General features: G+C 50.4%; 1 protein-coding gene across 1 annotated transcript in view; it reads right to left on the reverse strand.

Annotated features, from left to right (window-relative positions):
* Positions 1–14,933, reverse strand: part of LOC144611919 (dual specificity testis-specific protein kinase 2-like) — a 138,879-nt gene that overhangs the window by 47,306 nt on the left and 76,640 nt on the right. Inside the window, exons 3-5 of the mRNA XM_078431248.1 lie at positions 11,049–11,097; positions 6,033–6,179; positions 4,972–5,054 (exon numbers count right to left, since the gene is read on the reverse strand). Coding sequence (XP_078287374.1) covers positions 4,972–5,054; positions 6,033–6,179; positions 11,049–11,097 — 279 coding nt within the window. The remainder of the gene's footprint in view (positions 1–4,971; positions 5,055–6,032; positions 6,180–11,048; positions 11,098–14,933) is intronic.

A 14,933-nucleotide genomic window follows, 5' to 3' on the forward strand; every position in this document is an offset into this window, starting at 1 on the left:
AGCATGGATTTACGAAGGGGAAATCATGCTTGACTAATCTTCTGGAATTTTTTGAGGATGTAACTAAGAAAATGGACAGGGGAGAGCCGATGGATGTGGTGTACCTCGACTTTCAGAAAGCCTTCGACAAGGTCCCACATAGGAGATTAGTGGGCAAAATTAGAGCACATGGTATTGGGGATAGGGTACTGACATGGATAGAAAATTGGTTGGCAGACAGAAACCAAACAAGCCCAGTCGCTCCATTCTTTCAACATACGACAGTCCCGCCATCCCGGGAATTAACCTCGTGAACCTACGCTGCACGCCCTCAATAGCAAGAGTGGTCAGGAAGATGGCAGGCAGCAGGAGGGAGGGAAGTGCTCTCTCCCCGGGCATATCCCGCTGAGTTTATTGTGGTACCTGCTGGGAGCCCTGTGTCCATCTCCACCCCCCCCTCCCCCTGCCCTCCGCCCCTGTCTCTACAAGTCGTATTAACGCGAGGGACACTGTGGGCCCAGACTCAGGTGAGAGGGCCAGAAACGCAGGTAGCGCGACAAAGCCTCAAGCCTGGGGTTTTCCGAGCCAACTCGGCACAGCACTTCCTGGAGTCCACTTAACCCTTTCACTGGGATCGTACACTGTCCACCTTGCCGATCAAACGTCCCAACTGCGGCCACCTTTTATTAAGTATTGCTTTAGCTCCCAAATTTTGTTAAGTACCCCTTAACGGACGGAGCCCATGGTCTCTAACCCTTTGCTAATCCCGAGAGATAATCCATGATCTCCAGAGATGCTGCCTGACCCGCTGAGTTACTCCAGCACTCTGTGAAACTTTACCTGTCCACGTTCTCCAGAGATGCTGCCTGACCCGCTGAGTTACTCCAGCACACTGTGAAACGTCACCTATCCATGTTCTCCAGAGATGCTGCCTGTCCCGCTGAGTTACTCCAGCACTCTGTGAAACTTCACCTGTCCACGTTCTCCAAATATGCTGACTGACCCGCTGAGTTACTCCAGCACTCTGTGAAATGTCACCTGTCCATGTTCTCCTGAGATGCTGACTGACCCGCTGAGTTACTCCAGCACACTGTGAAGCGTCACCTATCCATGTTCTCCGGAGATGCTGCCTGACCCGCTGAGTTACTCCAGCACTCTGTGAAACGTCACCTATTCCTTTTCTCCAGAGATGCTGCCTGACCCGCTGAGTTACTCCAGCACTTTGTGTCTTTTCTTGGTCTGAAGAAGGGTCTCAGCCCAAAACGTCACCTATTCATGTTCTCCAGAGATGCCGCCAGACCCTTTAGACTTTATAGACTTTAGAGATACAGCGTGGAAACAGGCCATTCGGCCCACCGAGTCCACGCCAACCAGCGATCACCCCATTCACTTGCACTATCCTACACACTAGGATAATTTATAATATTACAGAAGCCAATTCACCTACAAACTTGTATGTCTTTGGACTGTGGGAGGAAACCAGAGCACCTGGAGAAAAGCCACATGGTCATATGGAGAACGTATAAACTCTGTACCGGTAGCACCCGTACTCAGGATTTAACTCGGGTCTCGGGTCTCGCTGTAAGGCAGCAACTTTCCCGCTGTGCCACTGCGCAGCACATCTCTGTACCGTACTGTTCTATGTTCCAAAAAGTCCTTTGTTTGTGCACATGATACGGGCCAAACGTGGGGAAAAAGGGACTAGCTTAGATAAGGGCACCTTGGCCAACGTGGATGAGCTGGGCCGAAGGGCCTGTTTCCGAAGGGACTCGATTACTCAAACGGACGTGAGGGATTGGGGAGTGGAGCAGTCCCTCCATCCATACCAAGCTCCAATTCCCAGCAGCTCCTGTCCAAGGTACTCCCCCATGTCCTGCCAGAGCTACTGTGGGCATTGCGTAACATGTAGAACACGATGTGAATCCCAGACGGTCACTAATTGGCATCAGAGATGTTGACTACACGAACCGGTTCATTCAACAGCGAAATTAGCATCGAGGGAATGCAAGAAATTGGGCGGTGAGGTCTAAATGATTCATCTTTGGAAGCAAGCAAGACATCACAGTCAGAAAATAAAACAGTGCAGCATGGGATGGATAGGATAGGCGTAGGAGGTTGTGGGCCAAGCATGGGCAGGTGGAACCAGTGTAGAAGGGGGCATGTGTGTGGAAAATAACCGCAAATGCTGGTTTATACCGAAGATAGGCACAGAGTGCTGGAGTAACTCAGCAGGTCAGGCAGCATCTCTGGAGACAAAGGAAGTGTGGCGTTTCAGGTCGGGACACTGATTCTGAAGAAGGGTCTCGACCCAAAAAGGATGGGTGCTGTTTCCGGTGGGGTCCCTTGAGTCTGAAGAAGGGTTCCAACCCAAAATGTCACCCATCCTTTTTCTCCAGAGATGCTGCCTGACCCGCTGAGTTACTCCAGCACTCTGTGTCTCTCTTCATGTAGATGGGGCATGTTGGTCGGCATGGGCAAGTTGGGCCGAAGGGCCTGTTTCCTCGCTGCATGACTGTATGACTCTACAGAGGCAGATATGATAGTGGCATTTAGGAGGCTTTTGGTCGGGCTCGTGGATATGGAGGGATATGGATGGATATGGATCATGTGCAGGAAGAGGTGACTCATTTAACCTGGCATTATGTTCGGCATGGACAATGTGGGCCGAAGGGCCCGTTGCAGTGCTGTACTGGTTCGATGTATCTATGTTTTAATGAGTGTTTTGAACCATTTAAAGGGCGAAGTCAGAGAACTGTGAGAACCTAGAGAGACATAAAATGCTGGAGTAACCCGGTGGTTCAGGCAGCATCCCTGGAGAAAGATGATGGACGACGGGTCAGTTCAGGACCCTTCTTTAACTTTCTACTTGCCCCTTATCTACTCTAACCTCACCCCCTGCGAAGGTACAGCCCTCTGCTCACTCTGCAACAACCCCGACATGATCATCAAACCCGCCAACGATGGTGTTGGAGGCTGTGGAGGGCAGACATCCTGAAGTGATGATTTTTATTCACAAAATGCTGGAGTAACTCAGCAGGTCAGGCAGCATCTCAGGAGAGAAGGAATGGGTGACGTTTCGGGTCGAGACCCTTCTTCAGACTGATGTCTCCCCCTCCCACTCCCAGTCTGAACTTTCTGTCATGGGCCTCCTCCAGTGCCATAGTGAGGCTCCCCAGAAATTGGAGGAACAGCACCTCATATTTCGCTTGGGCAGCTTGCAGCCCAGTGGTATGAACATCGACTTCTCCAACTTTAGATAGTTCCCCTGTCCCTCCCTTCCCCTCCGCCTTCCCAGATCTCCCTCTGTCTTCCTGTCTCCACCTATATCCTTCCTTTGTCCCGCCCCCCTGACATCAGTCTGAAGAAGGGTCTCGACCCGAAACGTCACCCATTCCTTCTCTCCTAAGATGCTGCCTGACCCGCTGAGTTACTCCAGCATTTTGTGAATAAATGCATCACTTCAGGATGTCTGGCCTCCACAGCCTCCAACACCATCGTTCCTCAGCCCCGCACGAGCCGGTTTTACCTTCTCCCCAAGAACAGAGATGCTGCCTTCCCGCTCTGCTGAGTCACCCCAGCACATTGTGTCTATCCTCGGTATAAACCGGCACCTGCAGTGCCTCTCTACATAGATGTGACAACCTCCCCATCAATTGTTCATCAGGTCTGGAGCGGAGCTCCTGGAGAAAGTTGGCCAATTTCAGCCTCAATCAAAGCGAAGCGGCACGGTGGCGCAGCGGTAGAGTCACTGCCTCACAGCGCCGGGGTCCCGGGTTCAATCCTGACCTCGGGTGCAGTCTGCACGGTGTTTGCACGTTCCCCCCATGACCGCGTGGGTTTCCTCCGGGTGTTCCGGTTTCCTCCCACATCCCAAAGAGATGCAAGTTGGTGGGTTCATAAGTTCCAGGAGCAGAGTAAGGCCATTCGGCCCATCAAGTCTACTCCGCCATTCAATCACGGCTGATCTTTCTTTCACTCTCAACCCCATTCTCCCCATAACCCTTGACACCCGTACTAATCAAGAATCTGACAATCTCCGCCTTACAAAATACCCATTGAATTGGCCTCCAGGGCCGTCTGTGGCAATGAACTCCACAGATTCACCACCCTTGGCAATGGGTAGACAGTTCTGTGTAAACTATCTTAGTGTAGTTCATGGAACAAAAAGGATCAAGTGGGGGTTGATGGAGCTAAGAGAGTGAATACGTTATAGGCAGTAGGAAAATAAGGAGAAGGGAAATGACTCAACTGCCTCCTCTGGCAGCTCGTTCCATACACCCACCACCTTCAGTGAAAATGTTGCCCCTCAGGTTCCTTTTAAATCTTGCCCCTCTCACCTTAAACCCATGTCCTCTGGTTCTTGTTTCTCTGAGAAAGACTGAACACATTCACTCTATCTATTCCCTTCATGCTTTTATGTACCTCCATCAGATCACCCCTCATCCTCCTGCGCTCCAGGAGAAAGAGTCCCAGCCTGCCCAACCCCTCCCTGTAGCTCAGGCCCTCAAGACCTGACAACATCCTGTTGTAAATCTGTTCCGCACTCTTTCCAGCTTAATGGGTTTTTCCCCCAATAGGTTTCATGCTGTTTTTTCACCTCTCCGGCATCTGCCAGATTTATGATCTTCATTTAGTTTATCTAGTTTAGTTTAGGGATACAGGGCCCCTTCGGCCTACCAGGTCCGCGCCAACCAGCGATCCCCGTACATTAACACTACCGTATACCCACTAGGGAGATTTTTTGCATTTACTAAGCGAATTAACCTACATACCTGTACGTATTTGGAGTGTGGGAGGAAACCGAAGATCTTGGGGAAAACCCACGCAGGTCACGGGGAGAGAACGTACAAACTCCATACAGACGGCACCTTTAGTCGTGTTCGAACCCGGGTCTCCGGCGCTGCATTCGCTGTGAGGCAGCAACTCTAACGCTGCTCCACCGTGAGCGCCCTGCCGAGAATTGCCAACCCTTTTAAGCTTAGCTTTGCTCACCTGTAATTTGGGATCTTCTCCGAAAGGCCAAAGTCTCCCACCACGCCAGTGTACGACTTATCCTCACACTTTACCAGGCAGTTCTGAAACGAAAGCAGCAATAACACAGGTCAAAAGACAAAGCAATCGCAAAGAAAGATCATCAACGCTTCGACTTAGCCATCGAGTCAGCCGTACAGCATGGAAACCGGCCCTTTGCCCCAACTTGCCCATGCCCACCACAAAGATGCCCCATTTACACTAGTCCCACCTTCCCACGTTTGGACCATACCCCTCTGATCCTTTCCCCATCCATGTACCTGTCCAAATGTCTTTTAAATGCTGGTAGAGCACCTGCCTCAACCACCTCCTCTGGCAGCTCATTCCATACACCCACACACATGTGAAAAAGTTGCCCCTCAGGTTCCTATGAAATCTTTCCCCTCTCACCTTAAAACTAGGTAATCTAGTTCTTGATTCCCCTACTCCGCCACGAGACTGTGCATCTACCATATATCCATGCCCTAAATCTATGATTTAGCGGCACAGTGGCGCAGTGGTAGAGTTGCTGCTTTACAGCGAATGCAGCACCGGAGACCCGGGTTCGATTCCGACTACGGGTGCTGTCTGTACGGAGCTTGTACGTTCTCTCACCACCTGCACTGAGTCGAGGGGGCAACCCAGGACAGAGCTGGCTGCACCAATGCAGGAGAGGTTTGGGCACAACGGGTCCACTTGGTCTAGTATCCCTCTAAACTTATCTTATCCATGTACCTGTCGAAATGATTCTTAAACGTTGCGATAATACCTGCCTCAACTACCTCCTCAGGCTGCTCGTTCCGTACACGTTGTGTTTTTATGACTGTTGGCAGATCAATTTCCCTCCTGGGGTAAATAAAGTTCTATCGTATCGTATCGTATCGTATCGTATCGTCATATTTGGAGGGATATGGACCAAGTGCAGGCAGGTGGGACTAGTGTAGCTGGGACATGTGGGCAAGTTGGGCCGAGGGGCCTGTTTCCAAACTGCACATCACTCTCTGACTCGGTGCACTTCACTGCGGCTTTGGTGTTGTTGTTACCTTGGACGTCAAGTCTCGGTGGAAGATCCCCTTGGAGTGTAGGTAGCAGAGGCCCTTGGCAATGTCCAGTGCAATCTTGATGCGGACCAACCAGGACAGGTGGTCCTTGCTGGCCAGCACCTGTTCCAGGCTCCCTCCGTTTATGTACTGAGAACAAAGGCAAACGCAAGTGAGACTTTTACTTTAGACTTTAGTGCAGAAACAGCCCCTTCGGCCCACCGAGTCCGCGCTGACCATCGATCGCCCCGTACACTAGCACTATCCTACTCACTAGAGACAATTTACAATGTTACAGAAGCCAATTAACCTACATACGACAATAATAAATCTAACCTAAGGTACCCCAGAAAGACACAAAGTGCCGGATTAACTCAGTGGATGAGGCAGCATCTGTGGAGAACATACATTTCGGGTCGGGACCCTTCTTCAGGACTACCCCCTGGGTTACTCTGTTCGGAGGATAGCACCTCCTAAACCCGTGACCACTGCATGGGTTTTCTCCGGGTGCTCGGCTTCCTCCCCTATCCCAAAGACGTGTAGGCTTGTGGGTTAATTTGCTTCCGTAAATTGTCAATAGACAATAGGTGCAGGAGTAGGCCATTCAGCCCTTCGAGCCAGCACCGCCATTCACCGTGATCATGGCTGATCATTCTCAATCAGTACCTCGTTCCTGCCTTCTCCCCATACCCCCTGACTCCGCTATCCTTAAGAGCTCTATCTAGCTCTCTCTTGAATGCATTCAGAGAATTGGTCTCCAATGCCTTCTGAGGCAGAGAATTGCACAGATTCACAACTCTCTGACTGAAAAAGTTTTTCCTCATCTCCGTTCTAAATGGCCTACCCCTTATTGTTAAACTGTGGCCCCTTGTTCTAGACTCCCCCAACATTGGGAACATGTTTCCTGCCTCTAACGTGTCCAACCCCTTAATAATCTTATACGTTTGTCCCTCGTGTGGAGGACAGAACTAGTGCAAGGGCGATCGCAGATCGGTGCGGACTCGGTGGGCAGAAGGGCCTGTTTCCACGCTGTATCTCTAAAACTTTAGACTTCAGACTTCAGAGATACAGCACGGAAACTCACAGTTCGGCCAATCAGTTGTGCGCCGACCAGCGATCGCTCCGTACATCAACACTATCCGGTGCACAACTTACAGTTTTACCAAAGCCAATTAACCTACAAACCTGCACGTCTTTGGAGTGTGGGAGGAAACTGGAGCACGTACAAACTCCACACAGACAGCACCCGCAGTCAGGATCAAACCCCTGTCTCCGGCGCTTTATGGCAGCTAGTCTACCGCTGTGCCACTGCGCGACCATAAAACCGCAAACTAAAAATTTGGTTACAGGGTCGGAGCAGACAAGGTGGGCCAAAGGGCCTGCTCCTGTGCTGTACTGCCCCATGCTCCATGTTCTAAGGCGTCAGGGAGTAGCAGTGAGGAGAATGCGAGGGAAGGCAGAGAGGTTTATGGGACTTCCCCAGGCAGGGTCCACATGACTGATTCAGAGAAAGTGAGACAAGCAGGCCAACTGCAACAAGGAACTGCCAGGACATATTTGTGTAGGAAGGAACTGCAGATGCTGGTTTAAACCAAAGATAGGCACAAAAAGCTGGGGTAACTCAACGGGACGGGCAGCATCTCTGGAGAGAAGGAATGGGTGATGTTTCGGGTCGAGACCCTTCTTCAGACTGTGTCTAACTCCCAGGACATTCTCCCCAGCATGTATTCGGAGAGAAAGTAAAATCTTCATTTCTTGCCAACCATCCCTCCACGCCCCTTCACTGGAAAACAACCACCTTATCGCCTGCCGGGACTCACCGATACACAGCTCGGATGATTTTGCAGAACTAGAATAGCTTGGCATGGCTTTGTAAATGTTCCCACATTCCTTTCATGTAGGAGCACGTTCCCAGGCAGCTCTGAAGGGTGTTTAGTTTAGAGATACAGCATGGAATCATGGCCCTTTGGCCCAACGGGTCTACGCCGACCATCTATCCCCCATACACTAGTTTGAGTCATCGAGTCATACTACATTTAAACAGCCCCTCCTGGGCCAACTTGTCCACACCCACCAACATGCCCCCATCTACACTAGTCCCACCTGCACGCGCGCGCTTGGCACATGTCCCTCTACACCTATCCGACCCATCTCCAAATGTCTCTTAAATGTTGTTATAGTACCTACCTCAACTACTATCTCTCCACATGCCCCACCATTAATGTAAAAAATGTCAGCCCTCAGGTTCCTATGAAATCTTTCTACCCTCATCTTAAACCTATAAAACTCTGTGTCCGACACACCAGGGGCAATTTTACAGAGGCCAATTAAGCTACAAACCTGCACGTCTTTGGGGCATGGGACCAAACCGGAGCACCCAGCATCCTCAACACTGGTGCTCCGCAAGGATGCGTTCTCAGTCCCCTTCTTTTCTCCCTGTACACCCATGACTGATCAGCCATGTATAAACCTAATTCAATGTTCTATAGATTCAGGATCAGTTCCTGTGGATTGGAGGATAGCAAATGTTATCCCACTTTTTAAGAAAGGAGGGAGAGAGAAAACGGGTAATTATAGACCAGTTAGTCTGACATCAGTGGTGGGGAAGATGCTGGAGTCAATTATAAAAGACGAAATTGCTGAGCATTTGGATAGCAGTAACAAGATCATTCCGAGTCAGCATGGATTTACGAAGGGGAAATCATGCTTGACAAATCTACTGGAATTTTTTAAGGATGTAACTAGGAAAATTGACAGGGGAGAGTCAGTGGATGTGGTGTACCTCGACTTTCAGAAAGCCTTCGACAAGGTCCCACATAGGAGATTAGTGGGCAAAATTAGGGCACATGGTATTGGGGGTAGGGTACTGACATGGATAGAAAATTGGTTGACAGACAGAAAGCAAAGAGTGGGGATAAATGGGTCCCTTTCGGAATGGCAGGCAGTGACCAGTGGGGTACCGCAAGGTTCGGTGCTGGGACCCCAGCTATTTACGATATACATTAATGACAGATGAAGGGATTAAAAGTACCATTAGCAAATTTGCAGATGATACTAAGCTGGGGGGTAGTGTGAATTGTGAGGAAGATGCAATAAGGCTGCAGGGTGACTTGGACAGGTTGTGTGAGTGGGCGGATACATGGCAGATGCAGTTTAATGTAGATAAGTGTGAGGTTATTCACTTTGGAAGTAAGAATAGAAAGGCAGATTATTATCTGAATGGTGTCAAGTTAGGAAGAGGGGATGTTCAACGAGATCTGGGTGTCCTAGTGCATCAGTCACTGAAAGGAAGCATGCAGGTACAGCAGGCAGTGAAGAAAGTCAATGGAATGTTGGCCTTCATAACAAGAGGAGTTGAGTATAGGAGCAAAGAGGTCCTTCTAATGTTGTACCGGGCCCTGGTGAGACCGCACCTGGAGTACTGTGTGCAGTTTTGGTCTCCAAATTTGAGGAAGGATATTCTTACTATTGAGGGCTTGCAGCGTAGGTTCACTAGGTTAATTCCCGGAATGGCGGGACTGTCGTATGTTGAAAGGCTGGAGCAATTAGGCTTGTATACACTGGAATTTAGAAGGATGAGGGGGGATCTTATTGAAACATATAAGATAATTAGCGGATTGGACACATTAGAGGCAGGAAACATGTTCCCAATGTTGGGGGAGTCCAGAACAAGGGGCCACAGTTTAAGAATAAGGGGCAGGCCATTTAGAACGGAGATGAGGAAGAACTATTTCAGTCAGAGAGTGGTGAAGGTGTGGAATTCTCTGCCTCAGAAGGCAGTGGAGGCCAGTTCGTTGGATGCTTTCAAGAGAGAGCTGGATAGAGCTCTTAAGGATAGTGGAGTGAGGGGGTATGGAGAGAAGGCAGGAACGGGGTACTGATTGAGAGTGATCAGCCATGATTGCATTGAATGGCGGTGCTGGCTCGAAGGGCTGAATGGCCTACTCCTGCACCTATTGTCTATTGTCTATTGTCTATTGTCTATTGTCTAATTCAATTTTTCTAAATTTGCAGACGACACCACCTGTGTGGACCGGGTATCAAATAATGATGAGACGGAGTGCAGTCGGGAGATTGAGAACCTCGTGTCCTGGTGTCCAGACAACAACTTTTCCCTCAATGTCAGCAAGACAAAGGAAATCGTGACCGACTTCGGGAAGAGAAGTGGTACGCAAACTCCAGTGTGCATTGATGGTGCCGAAGGAGAGATGGTTGAAAGCTTCAAATTCCTAGGTGTAAATATCACCAACAGTTTGTCCTGGACCACCCAATATTGAAGCAATGGCCATGTAAGCACACCAACGACCCCAATTCCTTAGAAGGCATCGGAAGTTCGGCCTGGCCCCAACAACCCTCACCAACAGCTCCGTCCAAGGCCATAAGATGTTGCAGCCAAGTGTGGACGCAGCCCAGACCATCACACTAACCAAACCCCATTTCATTGAGTAGGAAGGAACTGCAGGCGCTGGTTTAAACCGAAGGTGGACACAAAAAGCTGGAGTAACTCAGCGGGTCAGGCAGCCTCTCCGGAGAAAAGGAATAGGTGACGTTTCAGATCATGACATTTCTTCAGACAGAGTCCCTTCCATTGGCTCCATTTATGCCTGACCACTCCCTCGTCTCCCCTCTCCCACCAGGCAAAAGATATGGAAGTGTGAAAGTGCACACCTCCAGATTCAGGGACAGAGTTGCTGCTTCACGGTGCCCTAGGTTCGAGGGTTCGATACTGACCAAGGGTGCTGTCTGCATGGAGTTTGTACGTTCTCCCCATGACCTTTGTGGGTTTCCTCCAGGTGTTCCCTCTCACACTCGAAAGGTGTGCAGATTTGCAGGTTCATTGGCTTTGGTAACATTGTTCCATGTTGGTAACATCCCTCAGGTGTAGGATAGAACTGGTGCAGGGGTAATCGTTGGTCGGCATGGACGGACTCGGTGGGCCGAAGGGCCTGTCTCCACACTGCATGTCTCAACTAAACGTCTAAACTAAATTAAACACAATCGCTGGCACACACCACTTACCTCCGTTAGAGCATGTAACTGCCCCTCATGTACACACACACCCATGAACCTAGAGAAAAGCAAACACACTGATTAGTCCATGTTCAAAGCCTGAGTAATAAGCCACTAAACGTAATAAAATGAAGACAGAAGAGTTTTGTGAGCCCTGTGTGTTTGCGTCATTGAATTCTTGCACTCCATTCAACACCATGTGAATAAGGGCGGCACGTTGGCACAGCGGGTAGAGCCGCCGCCTCACAACACCAGAGACCCAGGTTCGATCCTGACTTCAGGTGCTGTCTGCGTGGAGTTTGTACGTTCTCCCCATGAATGCACAGGTTTTCTCCGGGTGCTCCGGTTTCCTCCCACATCCCAAAGACGTGCGGGTTCGTAGGTTAATTGTCCTCTGTAAATTATCCCTAGTCAAGTCAAGTCAAGTCAATTTTATTTGTATAGCACATTTAAAAACAACCCACGTTGACCAAAGTGCTGTACATCAGTTCAGGTACTAAGAACGAACATACAATGGCACACAAACATAACAGCACATACATAAACAGTTCACAGCGCCTCCTCAGAGGGCCTCAAACGCTAGGGAGTAGAAATAGGTTTTGAGCCTGGACTTAAAGGAGTCGACGGAGGGGGCAGTTCTGATGGGGACTGGGATGCTGTTCCACAGTCCAGGAGCTGCAACCGCAAAAACGCGGTCACCCCTGAGCTTAAGCCTAGACCGCGGGATAGTGAGTAGCCCCAAGTCGGCCGACCTGAGGGACCTGGAGATAGAGTGGTGGGTTAGAAGATTTTTGATATGGGGGGGGGAGCCCATTTAGGGCTTTGTATGTGAATAGGAGGAGCTTGAAGTTGATTCTGTACTGTACTGGGAGCTAGTGGAGAGAGGCCAGAATCAGGGTGATGTGGTCCTTTTTACGGGTACCCGTCAGGAGTCTCACTGCGGCGTTTTGGACCAATTGCAGGTGGGACAGGGATGATTGGCTGATCCCTAGCACGTGAGCAGTGGATGAGAAAGTGGGGTAACCCCCGCCGCGGTCCAAGAACCCGTGGGAAGGCCCAGCCCGCCCGCCCGCCCAGAGCGGCAGGAGACAGATGGAGGGCCGGTAAGTAGATTGACTGCGAGAAGCCGTGCACACTCTCGACAGGGGAGTGGGCCGCTGAAGGCCCTGCAGCAGCCTGGGGCTCGGCTGGACCGGGTGCCGCTCCAAGAGGCCGAGCGCATGGACCGCACGTGGCCTGCAGCGGTGGAGCAGCGGTGGAGGACACCACGGCCAAGCTTGGCCAGGCCAACCCTGTAAGGACAACAGGCCTTCATGGCCAGGTTGAGAAACTCTGCACTTACAACAACTGGGTCTTGAAAATGGTGCCAAATCTGGCGACTCTGTACACTGTCTCAGTGTACTACTGCTATGCACATAGGGTTGTCAACTGTCCCGTATTAGCCGGGACATCCCGTATTTTGGGCTAAATTGATTTGTCCCGTACGGGACCACCCTTGTCGCGTATTAGGCCAGGGGAGCGCTGTACGCCCGGACACTGTAGGCCCGGACACTGTAGGCCCGGACACTGTAGGCCCGGATGCTGTAGGCCCGGACGCTGTAGGCCCAGACGCTTTAGGCCCGGACACTGTAGGCCTGGACACTGTTGGCCCGGACGCTGTAGGCCCGGACACTGCAGGCCCGGACACTGTAGGCCCGGATGCTGTAGGCCCGGACACTGTAGGCCCGGACGTTGTAGGCCCGGACACTGTAGGCCCGGATGCTGTGGGCCAGGACACTGTAGGCCCGGATGCTGTAGGCCCGGACTCTGTAGGCCCAGACGCTGTAGGTCCGGACGCTGTAGGGCTGGACACTGTAGGCCCGTAACGGTGGTCGCATAGCATCCCGCCACCCGGCCCGGGGGCCGCCATTGGTGGAACGGGAGCACGAGGCCGCTGGCTGGGTGAGGTCATGTGGGGCACGGGAGTGAGATAGTTGGCAACCCCTATATACACTTGTGACTGATGCTTCTGCAAGATGTACCTAAATTCTTAAGGTGGAGATTGACAAGTTCCTGATTAGTACGGATGTCAAAGGATATGGGGAGAAGGCAGGAGAATGGGGTTGGGAGGGAAAGATAGATTGGCCATGATTGAGTGGTGGAGTAGACTCGATGGACCGAATGGCCTAATTCTGCTATCATGATTTATGTGATGCTTGTACTGAATGCTACACAAAAATGAATTACACTGTACCTCAGTACAGAACCATTGCACCATAGAACGAGTGTGAACATGTGATTGAAGGTCGGTGTGGGCGAGTTGGCCTCTATCCATGCTTTATCTCTGAACTAATCCGCCCTCACCAGCACCTTTCCAACTGATTAGTTTAGTTTAGTTTAGTTTAGAGGTACATCATGGAAACAGGGTCTTCGGGTGGGCTACTAGGGATGGATAATAAATGCAGATCTTGCAAGCAATACCCAGAACCCAGAAAGATTTTTTTTTAAAGCACATGGAAAACAGACTCAACGGGTTAAGAGAATCCATGGGAATTCCTTGTTTTTGTAGCCACTTGGAGGTTTCCTGCCGGCTGGGCTATGCACACTGCCATGGGCCAAGGATGTATCTCCATCACTATTCTGGCACTGTTATAAGCTGTGCAGTCGATATACAGACAGCATCACAGCCTCTCCTCAATCCACACGGATCCATGGAGGCTGAGGGGTGATCTTATAGAGGTTTAGTTTAGAGATACAGCGTGGAAACAGGCCCTTCGGCCCACCGAGTCCACGCCGACCAGCGATCACCCGTGTACACTCCGACAGGTGTCAGAGGTTATGGGGAGAAGGCAAGAGAATGGGGTTAGGAGGGAAAGGTAGATCAGCCATGATTGAATGTCAGAGTAGACGATGGGCCGAATGGCCTAAATCTGCTCCGATCACTTATGACCATATGGCTGACCAGTTCTAACCCTCAACACTATGGACAAGATACAGAGGGCCACTTAAACTACAAACCTGCACGTCTTTGAGACGTGGGAGGAAACCGGAGCACCCGGAGAAAACCCACATGGTCACAGGGAGAACGGGCAAACTCCGAAAAAGACAGCACCCGTGGTCAGGATAGATATCCAGGTCTCTGGTGCTGTGGGGCAGCAACTTTACACTCGTGATTAAAATCATGGGAAGAATAGATGGGGTGAATGCACAGACTCTTTCACCTGGAGTAGGGGCATCAAGAACCAGAGGACATATGCTTTAAGATGAGAGGGGAAAGATTTAGTAGGAACCTGAGGGAGAACTTTTTTTCACACAAATGGTGGTGGGTATCTGGAACAAGCTGCAAGAGGAGGTAGTTGAAGCAGGTTTATTCACAACGTTCAAAAAATATTTGGACAGGTACATGGATAAGCAAGGCTTAGAAGGACAAGGGCCATTATGGAGGCAGGTGGAACTAGTAATAATAATAATATATTCCTTTATTTGTCCCACACCGGGGAAATTTACACATTTCGTATAGGGGTCACGTTGGTCAGCGTGGGTCATGTTGGGCCGTAGGGCCTGCTCCACACTGTATAACTCCATGATTCTATGACTCCATGATCATGTCCAGCACGGACATTGTGGGCCGAAATGCCTGTTCCTGTGCTGTATTGATGGCCTCAAGGGTTAACTACCAGGTGTAAAAGAGAAAAGTGGGTATATGTGAGAGGAGGAGTTTACCTGTCTTCAGTCTTTTACTTCTGCAGTATTTCAAAACAACCACCATGTTGTCTGACCACAATAGGAAAATGGGATGTGTGTGGGCACACATGCGGTATGTGTACATGCTGTTACAAGCGAGCGTGTGTACGTATGTGTATTCACGTGCGTATGTGCCATACGTCAGTGTGATGTACATTGTGCATGAGAACT

Source organism: Rhinoraja longicauda, chromosome 3, assembly GCF_053455715.1.
Source record: "Rhinoraja longicauda isolate Sanriku21f chromosome 3, sRhiLon1.1, whole genome shotgun sequence".
NCBI classification, from domain to species: Eukaryota; Metazoa; Chordata; class Chondrichthyes; order Rajiformes; family Arhynchobatidae; genus Rhinoraja; species Rhinoraja longicauda.